General features: G+C 42.4%; 1 protein-coding gene across 1 annotated transcript in view; it reads left to right on the top strand.

Annotated features, from left to right (window-relative positions):
* The window catches only part of LOC110509737 (matrix metalloproteinase-17), an 80,463-nt gene extending 78,178 nt beyond the window's left edge, over positions 1-2,285 (top strand). The window contains exon 10 of the mRNA XM_021590813.2: positions 293-2,285. Coding sequence (XP_021446488.1) covers positions 293-618 — 326 coding nt within the window. The 3' untranslated portion in view covers positions 619-2,285. The remainder of the gene's footprint in view (positions 1-292) is intronic.
* The last annotated feature ends 12,206 nt before the right edge of the window (positions 2,286-14,491 follow it).

The raw sequence follows: 14,491 nt of genomic DNA, 5'->3' as shown, positions 1-14,491 counted from the left end.
GAGGATAAGAGCGAGGAAGGGAGAGAGAGAGAGAGGAAGAGATAGCTGCTTGTAGAGACACAGGAGACAGATGGGGGGGGGGGGAATTATATTTGAGAGAGAGGAAGAGAATGAGAGTTTGTTGTGGGAATACGAACTGGTGTGGGAAAACAAACTGGTGAATAGAGAGAGGGACTGGACGAAAAACAGCGAGACAGAATCAAGTGACTGATGTATTACCATAGCAAAATCAATCGTCACACCCTCTTTTTCACTTATGCAGCCTCTTTGTCTTCTTCCTCTTTTCATTAAGGCTCCTCATACTTCTTCAAGGGGAAGGAGTACTGGCGTGTGGTGGGCAGTGATATGGAGGTGGAAGCTGGGTACCCACGGTCCATAGGAAAGGACTGGCTGGTGTGTACAGAGATGCAGTCGGACTCCCCAGCCACAGAGGCCAATAACACGGCTAACACGCGGCTACACGGGCAGCACCACGCCGACCACGCCGAAAACGGCTACGAGGTGTGCTCCTGTACCTCCAACTCTGCCTCGCCCTTGGGAGCCCAGCCCTCCCCCTCCCCCCTCTGGCTACTTGCCCTCTTGACTATCTCTGTGGTACTATCCTACGTCCCTCTATGATGTAAGCAGAGGGGAGCGGCCTCACTCTGTGACAGGAGGTACAGCAGCCAATCTGCTGAGAGCGTGGGAGTGGCTTAAGGGGGCTTTTCGCCCGGGGACATGCCCGACCAGCTACACCATCGAATCAAAACGATGACTGGAGGAATTTGTTGTTATTGTTATCTTAATTGGGATCCTCATTGTTAATTTGTTTTATTTATTATACCAAATCTTTCTCAATGGATCAATATGCTTTCAAATGAATGATGTTTAAATTATGATACTGGATTGAATTAGAAATGTGATAACGTGACGATAATGGAAATAGTACATCAACTTGATGATGATAATGATAACAAGTTTATAGCAAAATGTCCCTCCGTGACTAAGCAGTCTAGAAGGAGAGTGGTCCTCTGGGATGCTGTGCTCCCTGTCCCCTTGTTTCTGCAATCACTATAAGAGTTTAAAGTAACTCTCCAGTGTTTTGGGATTTCTGTGAAATATGACCTATTATTAATTACAATATTAGTGAAAGTTTTCCTTCCCCCAAAAAATGTATTATGTTTTCTTTTTTGGAATGTTGTGGGGCGTGCCCCAACAACAGAATGGTGTTGGCGTATACCGGTCATTAAAAATATTCACACGACTAGACCACTGATTGGCTAGCTCATCCTCCTCAGGAAGATGACCATCCTCTCTGAGGAAATAACCAAGCATTTTTTTAACTGTTTGAGGTTGGGTTTTTCAAGTGTTTTGTCTCCAATTTATGCTTTTGGCCACAAATACTAGTATAGGATGAGTCAACAGCATAATTTGCGTATGAGTTAGCAGAATATTAACTTTTAAATGTTTTTTTTTACTGGAAAGTTACTTTAAGAACCCTCACACACACACACACACACACAGACCACCCCATGTGCGTTTTTTACAGTCTGAGCTAGCTGGACAAATGTATCTGTGTCCTCTCACTCCTTCAACTGGTAATGTGTGGGCTGGTCGGATGAACACTCCACTATAATTGGACAGCTTGTTCTCTCACTGAGTTTCTAATGTCAGGGCTATCTGGATGGAATGGACACTACTTCCTGTAATGACACTGACTCTCCCTCCTTGACTGGATTCGCGTGCCCTTTTGAGACCTTTGCCCCTGTATCTTTCTTTTTGTTCTCAGCTGAGATACAGTCGCACCTCCTGCCGTTATCAGAGAGGGTAACCCGTTAGCATTGATTATTAGGATGTATTTTTGTAATAAGCACAGAGGGATTGTGGTCGAGCCCTACTCGGAGATGTGCTTGATGGGGTTTTCATGATGCCTTGGCCTGGTCAGGTCAGTGGCCACTGCAGCTGTCAGCGATACCCAGCGGTCACCCAGCTGCGCCATTCTCCTTCTCCATTGTCTCTCCTAACATGAACTATCCCTAAGGATAGGAGGATGTCTGGGTACCAGTACAGTGACTGGACATGGATATCCACCAGAGACATGCCTGCTGAGAGGAGGGCACCCACTCAAAACACAACTAGATTTATGAATATTGCTAAGATATATTTACTTACAGTCTGTATATACAGATCTATTTGAGGTGAAACATTCTATGGCAGTTGCAACAACAAAAAACATGTACATTTCACAGCCGTCTTTTCTAAGGTGAAATATTTTTGTAGGAAAATAAAGAGGGGGTAAGACGGAGTGTACTGGGTCGTGTAATGATTTTGTGTCACAGGGAGCCCAGGCTGAACAGAAAGAGGAGGACAATGCGTCGGCAGCCCGTCACAGGCTGACAGTTACTTTCTTGTCTGTGTTGTTGGGAGCCATGTTTCTTATGTACAGGCGCAGGTTATTGTTTCCTCGTTGCAAAACAAACCATGCCAATCAAACTATGCCAATCTCCTCCTGGTAACAAGCCAGCTGCTACATTCATTCCTTGTTTCAGATCTGTTTATTCAGGATTATGTGTTTTGCATGTGTTTTGTGACAGAATTCAGTGACTTTTGAGAATAAGTCTGAACAATGTTGATTCAGTGACTAGAGCCAATAACACTCCAGATACTGTGTTATTGACTCAAGACACTCAGGCAGACACACAATGGCATGAGGATTGAAACAAACCGTTTTCCAGCAGAGGCTGATGTGGGGAGAACGGCTCATAATAATGGCTGGACTGGAGTCAATGGAATGGCATCAACCATATACCATTCCATTCACTCCATTCCCTCCGTTACACTCCATTCCAGACATTATTATGAGCCGTCCTCCCCTCAGCAGCCTCCACTGTTTTCTAGCATTAAGAAATGAGCACGCAGAGAAAGCAGCAGTACGTGCCATGTGTTTTTTGCAGATCAGAGGCTGCAGCAGTTGAACTTTGAAAGAAACAGTCTGACTAATTTAATGGGTTACATAAGCAGCACAATGCCAGGTCAAAAAAAGAAACTGAGTTATTGCCAATTGACTCCATTTAAAGTAGCAAAATACTCTTGATGGGTCTTTGTACAGGGCAAAAGATCATTATGTTCAAAGAGATTCCAATTTCAAGGAAGATCTTGACAAGTTGTTTCAACCAGAAAGATCACAATGGACCTCATCTCAGTGGTTGGAGTTGACCTCTGCACAACCCTGCTACACTACATACAACCCTTCTTACCTCCACGCACAGCTGTGCTCTGACCTGCAGGAGACACTGGGATCTAAACTCAGACACTAGCAGCAATGCCAGGTGTGCACTATAGGACACGTGTGTGTGTGTGTGTGTGTGTGTGTGTGTGTGTGTGTGTGTGTGTGTGTGTGTGTGTGTGTGTGTGTGTGTGTGTGTGTGTGTGTGTGTGTGTGTGTGTGTGTGTGTGTGTGCGCGCGAGCGTGTGTGTGTTTGTGCGCACCAGTGGCAGTCGGTGCCGTTTAAGATTAGGGAGGACGTTTTTTGTTGTCGATAGGTTTAGGCTACTACATGATACTTGAATTTGCCCTATACCCATCACAAATTAAAGTTTATAATACAGGTGCGTAGGTCGAGAGACAAACTGGAGTAATCAAGGTGACACATTCAATACTGCTTTGCAGTCTTGCCTGCATCTAGCTGATCTGGCAGTAATCATTAGTCCAAACAGTTAGTCCAAACACTGCAAGTTCATACTAAAACGAGAGTTTCAAATGGAGAAATTCAGGTAGGTCCCTCCCGGTTTCGTTCCGTTTGCTTCTATTTAAGAAATGTTTTGCAACAGAACCTGCGGAATGAATACAGCCTGATCACCCGCACGCAGTTCACTTTCATAGCAGCCACACACCATTTGTCTACACCATGGTGCTACCTTCATGTGTTTTAATCAGTTAGTTTTATCTAAGAAGGATCATTATTTCATTTTTTGTATTTTTATTAAATTTACTGAGTAGGATGGTCCTCCCCTTACCCCTCTGAGGAGAGCCTACACTGGTCTCCACCTGTGTGTGTAATGTATGCGTTTGTGCATGTGTGTACGTGTGAAAACCTCAATCCCTTCACTCAGACTGACAGAACTGAGACCGCAAGGCTTTGGACCGAGCCGCAGCAGGGTATCCTCCAGATGGGCCAGGGAGAGCCGATCAATCACCCCTGGGCTGCCACGATGCCGCTCCACATCCAAGACCAGAGAAAACACTTACAGAGCATCTGTGGTGAAATTGATAGCAATGACAGGAGATGGTGTTCCTTCCGACAGGTTACACCACCTGCACTGCTGGAAGGTTCTGACATGAAAATACACACCGGATCTGAGAACAGAACAACCGCTGAATTTGCACATCTCAGTACTGTCTACATTGTATAAAACATTATTTAAATGAGCCATAAGCCAGCACATATCGCATTTGTCAGTCAGATTTTTAGATGGAAATATCCTTGGATCTTAGTTCTTCTGCAGATGGGATATTTGACACACGCACCTCCTCTGTAATAACCCTTTCTGATGTGCCTCCACATGGCGCTGTACAACCACTACTGCAATAATACATGACGCATGGTGCCCCACACTGACTACTTGAACGGTAAGAGTTAAAAACGTTGCACTGGCTGAGGTGCTCTGGCTCTTGGATCGAAATGTCCCAAACTGCCCCCTGCTCTACACCCAACCTTTAAGGCAGTCTACAGAGGCTGCATTGCTACTGGTTAGAGCGTTGGACTAGTAACCGGAAGGTTGCAAGTTCAAACCCCCGAGCTGACAAGGTACAAATCTGTCGTTCTGCCCCTGAACAGTTAACCCACTGTTCCTAGGCCGTCATTGAAAATAAGAATTTGTTCTTAACTGACTTGCCTGGTTAAATAAAGGTTAAATAAATAAACACTGGGGTTTGCTGAGCAGGAATGCAGCAGTGGATGTTTCATGTGACATCCTGGTTATCATTTAGGCTACTACTGGGGGGAGGGTGAGGTGTTCTACTAGTAGGCTACTACTGTAGTGCTGCATTTCCTTCCACCTAACACACCAGGGTGTCTGTCGCTAGTTGTTGTATGTTACTGTCAGCTCTAGTGTAATTGTGTTTCCATCAGCAGTGTGACACTAAAGACTTGGGTAGTAGAATCAACAACCTCTGCATTATGAAGCCAGTTACTTTGTGAGAAGGTTTTCAAGTTCACAGTTATCCATTGTTATATATATGCCTGCTGAAAAGTACCAGTGGCCTGACTTTGGCCCCAAGTAAGACCAGGTCTGCCGGAGCCATGGCCCAGTAAGTCATGGGTGCCGGCCTGCGTAGATGGAAACAGAAAAGTCTGAGCCTTTTCGGTAAAAACACTTTGGTATACCTCAGATGGAAACTCGACATACTGTGTCGCTCATTTACAGTACCTCACCTCAAGCTCCCCTGTCCTCACTTTAGTAGACCTGCACTGCCCCCTGGTGGTGGAAACGTGCAAAAACATATTTTTTTTAAGTAAGCACTTGCAAAAAAACTTGACAAATGACAATAATAGAAAGATAAAGGTGTATGGATGATGAACCAATCCAAGGGATGAAGGTAGCATATGGAACTCAGGTGGAGAAGGCAGGAAATAAGCTCTGGCATCTGAGAGGGAGGCCAGTGTCTAAATAGGAAAGCAAAGAATACATGAATTGAGAGGGTAAAGTGTGGTGGAGCAGCATATATGCCAAGTCAGTTGAAAGAATTCAATCTGAGAAACAGAACAGAAAGATTAGGAGTTAGAGTTTCACACATTAGTAGAATTACATACTGTTGACATTTGACAAGCAACTATGGAAAAATATACATAGTAGTAAAAAAAAATTAAGTTACTCTCAGATAATGTACATACTGTACCTTTTCTGCCATATGCTCATGCATACTCTGTGAAGTCCTCTGTGATATTCTCTGTGAAGTCCTCTGTGACATTCTCTGTGACGTACTCTGTGAAGTCCTCTGTGACATACTCTGTGAAGTCCTCTGTGAAGTCCTCTGTGACATACTCTGTGAAGTCCTCTGTGACATACTCTGTGAAGTCCTCTGTGACATTCTCTGTGAAGTTCTCTGTGAAGTCCTCTGTGACGTACTCTTGCTGTTGGTCTTCACACACCTAGCCAATCTCTCAGACCATATTGTTATCTTTTGGCATCCCACCTCTCATACCTCTCCTCCCTGCTCAGTTCGTTTTGGTCTTTCTTTCTGTCCTTCTTCTCAGCTCTCTCCCGCTGAATTTTTTTGCCAGGCCTTTTCCCATTTCTGCCTCTTCTCCTCCTCCCTTATATGCTACTTCCTCTTCTCCCTCTTTCATTCCACTCTTGTTTTTCTGTTGATTCCTGACAGGGGAAAGAAACGGTTGATATACAGTACCAGTCAAAAGTTGTGATACAAATCAAATCAAATTATATTTGTCACATGCGCCGAATACAACTGGTGTAGGCCTTACAGTAAAATGCTTACTTATGAGCCCCTAACCAAAAATGCAGTTTAAAAAAAATACAGATAAGAATAAGAGATAAAAGTCACAAGTAATTAAAGAGCAGTGAAATAACAATAGCGAGACCATATACAGGGGGGTACCGATACAGAGTCAATGTGTGGGGGCACCGGTTATTTGAGGTAGTATGTACATGTAGGTAGAGTTATTAAAGTGACTATGCATAGATGACAACAGAGTAGCAGTGGTGTAAAGAGGGGGGGGGGGGCGGCACTGCAAATAGTCTGGGTAGCCATTTAACTAGATGTTCAGGAGTCTTACGGCTTGGGGGTAAAAGCTGTTTAGAAGCCTCTTGGACCTAGACTTGGTGCTCCGGTACCGCTTGCCGTGTTGTAGCCGAGAGAACAGTCTATGACTAGGGTGGTTGGAGTCTTTGACACGTTTTAGGGCCTTCCTCTTACACCGCCTGGTATAGAGGTCCTGGATGGCAGAAAGCTTGGCCCCGTTCGCACTACCCTCTGTAGTGTCTTGCGGTCGGAGGCCGAGCAGTTGCCATACCAGGCAGTGATACAACCAATCAGGATGCTCTCAATGGTGCAGCTGTAGAACCTTTTGAGGATCTGAGGACCGTTGCCAAATCTTTTCAGTCTCCTGGGGGGGAATATGTTTTGTTGTCCTCTTTTTCCCTGCAGTCCACAATCAACTCCTTTGTCTTGATCACATTGAGGGAGAGGTTGTTGTCCTGGCACCACACGGTCCTACACCTACTCATTCAAGGGTTTTTCTTTATTTTTACTATTTTCTACATTGTAGAATAATAGTGAAGACATAAAAAATATGAAATAACACATATGGAATCATGTAGTAACCAAAAAAGTGTGGCCATCCTTTGCCTTGATGACAGCTTTGTACACTGTTGGCATTCTCTCAACCAGCTTCATGAGGTAGTCACCTGCAATGCATTTCAATTAACAGGTGTGCCTTGATAAAAATTCATTTGAGGAATTTATTTCCCTCTTATTACGTTTGAGCCAATCAGTTGTGTCGTGACAAGGTAGGGCTGGTATACATAAGATAGCACTATTTGGTAAACAGAAGTCCATATTATGGCAAAAACAGCTCAAATAAGCAAAGAGAAATGACAGACCATCATTACTATAAGAAATAAAGGTTTTTATTTATCCTTTATTTAACTAGGCAAGTCAGTTAAGAACAAATTCTTATTTTCAATGACTGCCTAGGAACAGTGGGATAACTGCCTGTTCAGGGGCAGAACGACAGATTTGTACCTTGTAAGCTCGGGGATTTGATTTTGCAACCTTCCAGTTACTAGTGCAATGCTCTAACCACTAGGCTACCCTGCCGCCCCAAGGTTAGTCAATCAGGACCATTTCAAGAACCTTGAAAGTTTCTTCAAGTGCAGTCACATAAGCCATCAAGCGCTATGATGAAACTGTCTCGCATGAGAACCGCCATAGGAAAGGAAGACCCAGAGTTACCTTTGCTGCAGAGGATAAGTTCATTAAAGTTACCAGCCTCAGAAATCGGCAATTAACTGCACCTGAGATTGCAGCCCAAATAAGCTTTACAGAGTTCAAGTAACAGACACATCTCAACAACTGTTCCTGAAGAGACTGCGTGAAACAGGCCTTCATGGTCTAATTGCTGCAAAGAAACCACCACAAAAGGACACCAATAAGAAGAGTCTTGCTTGGGCCAAGAAACACGAGCAATGGACATTAGACCGGTGGAAATCTGTCCTTTGGTCTGATGAGTCCAAATTTGAGATTTTTGGTTCCCAACCGCCGTGTCTTTGTGAGACGCAGAGTAGGTGAATGGATGATCTCTGCATGTGTGGTTCCCACCGTGAAGTATGAAGGAGGAGGCGTGATGGTGTGGGGGTGCTTTGCTGGTGACATTGTCTGTGATTTATTTAGAATGCAAGGCATACTTAACCAGCATGGCTACCATAGCATTCTGCAGCGATTCACCATCCCATCTGGTTTGTGCTTTGTGGGACTATCATTTGTTTTTCAACCGGACTGTCACGTTCATCGTAAGGCTCGAACCAAGGCGCAGTGTGGTATGCGTACATATTCCTTTTAATAAATATACACCGAAGAAACCAACTAAATAGAACAAATGTAACGCTATACAAAATAGTGCTGACAGGCAACTAAACATAGACAAGATCCCACACCAGAAAGTGGGAAAAAGGGCTGCCTAAATATGATCCCCAATCAGAGACAACGATAAACAGCTCTCTCTGATTGGGAACCATATCAGGCCAACATAGAAATACAAAACATAGAAAACTAGAATACCCACCCTAGTCACACCCACACCCTGACCTAACCAAAATATATAGAAAAACAGGGATATCAAAGGTCAGGTCAGCATGACAAGGACAATAACCCAAAACACATCTCCAGGCTGTGTAAGGGCTATTTGACCAAGAAGGAGAGTGACGGAGTGCTGCATCAAATGACCTGACCTCCACAATCACCCGACCTCAACCCAATTGAGATGGTTTGGGATGAGTTGGACCGCAGAGTGAAGGAAAAGCAGCCAACAAGTGCTCAGCATATGTGGGAACTCCTTCAAGACTGTTGGAAAAGTATTACAGGTAAAGCTAGTTGAGAGAATGCCAAGAGTGTGCAAAGCTGTCATCAAGGCAAAGGGTGGCTACTTTGAAGAAGCTCAAATATAAAATCTATTTTGATTTGTTTAACACTTTTTTGATTCCACATGTGTTATTTCATAGTTTTGATGTCTTCATTACTATTTTACAATGTAGGAAATGGTCAAACTAAAGAAAAACCCTTGAATGAGTAGGTGTGTCCAAACGTTTGACTGGTATTGTATATTGAAACAATACCTAAGTCATGACATTTTTACGTCCTTTCTCAAAAAAGGAACGTAATTAACTATTGTTAGGTTCTTCTTTTTCAGAGTAAATAACTCAAGGACACTAGAGAAGCTTTAACCAAGTTGAATTCTTCCCAAAGGTTCTGTACAGCTGTAATTCAGACAACCCAAAATTTCTCCCATCCAGATATATATATCCCACTTAAGACACTCCTCCTTCTCTCCAATCCTTACATCTTGTGGTTTAATAACAGGAAAAGAGTAACAAAATACTAAACCCTTATTACTCCCTTCAGGGGACTTGTCCTCACCTCCTGACCTCAACTAATCCACAGATGTCCATCTGTCTCCCCTGTATTAACACATTGCTCTCCTCTTGTCCACCCAACACATTCCACAGCTATCTGTCTTTCTACAGAGACTCAGTCTCTTTCACTCCTTAATATACTATGCATCTGATCTATCATGTCTTTAATATCTCAATGTTCAAAATGTCGAATCCAACACTATAAAGTATTTATACAACGGGTGGTTCTAATCCTGAATGCTGATTGGTTAAAACCGCATTCCAGACCGTGTCTATTCCACAAGTTACCACCGGCTAAATCTATGACGTTAAAATGCCTATTTACTCTGTTCCATCTGACAGCGCAATCCACTGTCTCATCAGCCCAGCCAGGCAATTTATAAACTTGATCTCCACTATAAAAAGCATCTAGACATTATCTCACATTTCTTTTAGACCAACATTTCGTTTTCAACAGCGGAGATTTGTATAAATCTTGCTGTCTGTCTCAATATTCAAATTCAATCTCCAGCTGTCTCATAGTAATTTTTTATTTTTTTTTATTTTACCTTTATTTAACCAGGCAAGTCAGTTAAGAACAAATTCTTATTTTCAATGACGGCCTGGGAACAGTGGGTTAACTGCCTGTTCAGGGGCAGAACGACAGATTTGTACCTTGTCAGCTCGGGGGTTTGAACTCACAACCTTCCGGTTACTAGTCCAACGCTCTAACCACTAGGCTACCCTGCCGCCCTAATGAATGTGTCGGTATGAGACAGACAGGCAGGCAGCGTTTCTCAGCCAGTCGAAATCATGAATCAGCTGGCATAATTTGCATGGATGTATACAAAAAAATGTCAATTGAAAAATGGTCAAACGAAACGAAGTGCAGCTCATTTGCAGTCTTTCCAGCTTCACTTTGAAGTGATTGTGTTAGCTGTGTTGTTGGCTAGCTCCTCTGAACAACAGTTTCCTGACGAGAGAGCACATTTTCTGTGCCAGGGCGAAATCGCGCCTCAGCTCATTGTTATGGATGTATCCAAATAAATGTCACTAGAAAACAGGTTAAACAAATGCAAATTCAGCTACTGTTGTTATTCTGGCTGACTGTAAGTTATCCGTAGTTGGCTAGCTAGCAAGAAAGGGATGAGAACGTTGCCAGCCAATACGGCAATGGACCATTTAGAACAAATGACTGGGTCATAGACACAGAACAAAAAGAGTGAACGACTGGGTCGCATCTCTGGCAACCGATCCGATAGAACGAACGACTAGCCAGCTTGGGTAGCAACCCTAGATTTGTGTCGGGACTATATGTTGTGTAAGGATGAAATAGTATTAATAAATTAATCAAAATTACGTTTTTTATGAAAATATGTAAATCACTATTTAAATATGTTGATCACCCGTTGTATAAAATTGATAATGCCCTCGAAGCCAGTGTTTGAAGGTATATTGGCACGGTTTGCCGGTCATCGACTTCATCTCGGGCCAAACAACACCCATGCCAATATATCCTCCAAACACCAGCTTCTCTGGCATTTTGACTTCAGTGGAAGAGATGGAAGCAACTAACTTACCTATGCTGTATTACTTAGTGTCATGACGTTGGCCTGGGGGTAGGTTTATGACAGTCATAAATACCTCTTCCCCCCTTTTTCCTCTCTCTACCCTACTGATGTTACATTTGCAAAACCCTTGGTTAACATAGAGATTCTGGGAACATCAGAAGGTGGGGGGAAATTAACTATATTCTGGTAATCCGACCAATTGAACATATGCGGTGGTACTTAATGAATATGATGTCAGTTCGGTTGTCATCTGAGACATTCTCATCAATGATAAGATGACAAAAACATTACAGTGGAAAGTCTACACATCAGAGTTATCGGATTCACATGGAATTGTTGTTCAATATAAATGTTTGAATATGAAATTATTCGTGATGGGATGAAATGTGATTTTAGCTTCTAAAATGTGAGATTTGGGTTTTCATAAGGTAGGGAGGGCTCTGCTCAATCAGTGGCCCGTCCCTGTGAAGGCTATAAAACTTTTCAAACACGCCTCCTCTCCCTTCCTATATAAAGCCTTGATGACAATGTAACCTCCTGTTCTGAGGATGTGAGGACAACGGCCCGATGTCAGAATGGTTCAGATAATAACTACAGAACGAAGCCAACATCAGTGTGAGCTTTGGTTGCAAATGGTATGAACTTTTAACTCTTATTCACTACAGAAGTGATACCTCCTAGCCGTTGAGTTAGCAACAGCCGCTGCAAACGAGGGTTAGGAAGGAACAGACAGAGTATCCCGTCTATCACACAAAGACGTTACTACAACGTATCCAATTGACAACCAGAGACATTCTTCAAAGGACAAAGGACTTGGTTGGGCAACACGGCCTTCCATCTACCACCAACCTACCGAAGCGCAGCTCAGAGTAAATATTTATTGCATTTTCTTTTTCCAAATGGGCGGTAATTTAGAATGCATAAGATACTGTATTTACGATAGCACAGCTTCGCCCATTATTCCTCAGTCTTCCCGCTCTTTCACTCAAACCCAGCCCTTTTCTTTTGTGTAACCAGCTGTCATATCTGTTCCGCCCACTAGGGATGTTTTCCTTTATGACGTAATTTGTAATCAAGTTATGATTTAATTATGTGTATGTGTAATTCTGTGTGATTAGTTAGGTATTTAGTAAATAAATAATTAAACCCAATTTTGCATTGCTGATTCAACTTTTTAGCCAGGGTTCATGCAGATAATCAAGAATTTACAACTTTCAGATGAGACTGAATTAAGATGACGATTAATATTGACTGCTATTGATGTAAAATATTACTAGGTCTTTAAGAGTATATTCGGAAGATAACAGCTCTATAAATATTCCTTTGTGGTGCCCCGGCTCTCTAGTTAATTACATTTACATGATTAGCTCAATTAGGTAATATTAATTACGGAGAAATTATTTTATAGAATAGCATGTCATATCACTTAATCCGGCATAGCCAAAGACACGACATTAGTTATCACCTTCCTCCTCTGAAAAGTTCTCTCGATTCTCAGTTTGTTTCTTTTTTCGATCTAATAATTTCCCCAGCTGATTATCCTCCTGACGCTTTTTCTTTTTCTCTTTATTATTGTTTCCCTCAACATCTTCCTTACTCTCTTCTGTCCTCATTTCCTCTTTGCTCTGCCACTCCATTTTCTTTACTCTTTTGTCTTTCAATCTGTTCTTGTCTTTCTTCCTTCTCTCTCTCCATCTTCCTCGCTTTCTCTAATGCTCCATGTTTCTTTGCCTCTTGCCTGTCTTGCCCTATTCAACTGTTCTTCAAACTGTTCTTCAAACCTTTTAACTCTGCTATTTTTTCCCCATCTCTGTCTCCATCTTCCTCTGCTGTTTTAATACCAGTGTTAAATAATACTGTTTTTCTGCCTCTATACACAATTGAATTGTATTGCTAACTGTGTAACCTCTGCTCTCCAATTCCCCTCCTCTCTGATTCATTTTGCACCACTTTCTCTCTCTTTTCTCTCCATCTATTTGTTACCCTCATCCTCACATCCTTTTATTTTCCTCCTGTACTCGCTCTCTCGTTCTCTCCCTTGCTTTTTTTAGTTCTGTCTGGGTTTTTTTTCTTCATGACCAATCTGTTGTTGTCTTTCCTGCATTTCCACGTCAGTTTCTTCTCCACTTTCTGGATTTTTCCTTTTCTCTTCATCCATTTGCTGAGTAGTTACCTTCCACCTTTCTTCCTCTCATTGGCTTGACTCTGCTGTTCCCCACAATTTATTTAGCTTGTTCTCTCTGTATTTTGAATTATAATACTCTCTGTTTCGTCCTTTACCCTTGCCATCCATGTATCCTCCTTTCTCTGGACTGTCTCCCTCTCTATCTGTTTTTGCCTGTCATCCAGCTCTCTTTGGACTTCCTTTGTTCTTCTACTATTTGTCTTGACTCTTCTCTTTTCCTCTCCAAGTAAATGAGCTTTTCTTGTTCTTTCTGTTTGTTTCTCCTCCTCTTTCTGGATTCTCACTCACTCTCCATTGCCTTCATTTTCTTCCGCTCTATCTCCCTGTCTTTGTCTATTTTTTGCATCTTGAAAGCTTTTAAATTCATGTAGCCATGCTGTCTTTTCTGTTATTCTGTCTGTCTTTATCGCTCTTTCCTCCCTCCTCTGTCTCCAATTTCCCCCCGTTGTCATCACAAGATAGCTCTTAAGTGGTTTGTCCCTTTTTCTTTGTTCCCTGATGTTTGAAATTGTTTCCCTCTCTGACTCCATACCTCCTCAATTATCAATGTATCTACTGTTGTATCTTCCTTGTCCAGGCTGTATCACATCTAGCCGTGATTGGGAGTCCCATAGGGCGGCGCACAATTGGCTCAGCGTCGTCCGGGTTTGGCCGTCATTGTAAATATGAATTTGTTCTTAACTGACAGCCCTAGTTAAACAAGCTTTTCATTAAATATGTATGTTTTACTCTCTTCTCCTGTCCTCTCTTTCCTGCCCAATTTCTCTTCTATCCGCCATTGTTGTCACTTCCTTCTGTCTTTGTGTCAATGACCCTCTCTCTCTCTCTCTCTCTCTCTCTCTCTCTCTCTCTCTCTCTCTCTCTCTCTCTCTTCTTGTCACTTTCATTCAGTTTGATCTCTCTTTCCTCCTCCTCTCTCTCCTCTTTCCCTTTTGTTGTCATGACTTTGTCCACATCACTTTTCACTATTGTTTTTAGGTAATGCTCAAGTGTTATCTCTGTTTCTTTTTTCTCTGATATTCTATATTTTCAATTCTCATTGTTGTTTCTTTGTCATCGTCCCTAAACATGCTTTGTATTAGATCGTTTTTTTCTCTCTTTTATATCTTACTGTGCCTTCTGTTTT

This window comes from Oncorhynchus mykiss, chromosome Y (genome assembly GCF_013265735.2).
Source record: "Oncorhynchus mykiss isolate Arlee chromosome Y, USDA_OmykA_1.1, whole genome shotgun sequence".
Classification (NCBI taxonomy): Eukaryota; Metazoa; Chordata; class Actinopteri; order Salmoniformes; family Salmonidae; genus Oncorhynchus; species Oncorhynchus mykiss.
The sequence above is the reverse complement of the archived record's forward strand: the minus strand, read 5'-3'. Positions and strand labels throughout refer to the sequence as shown.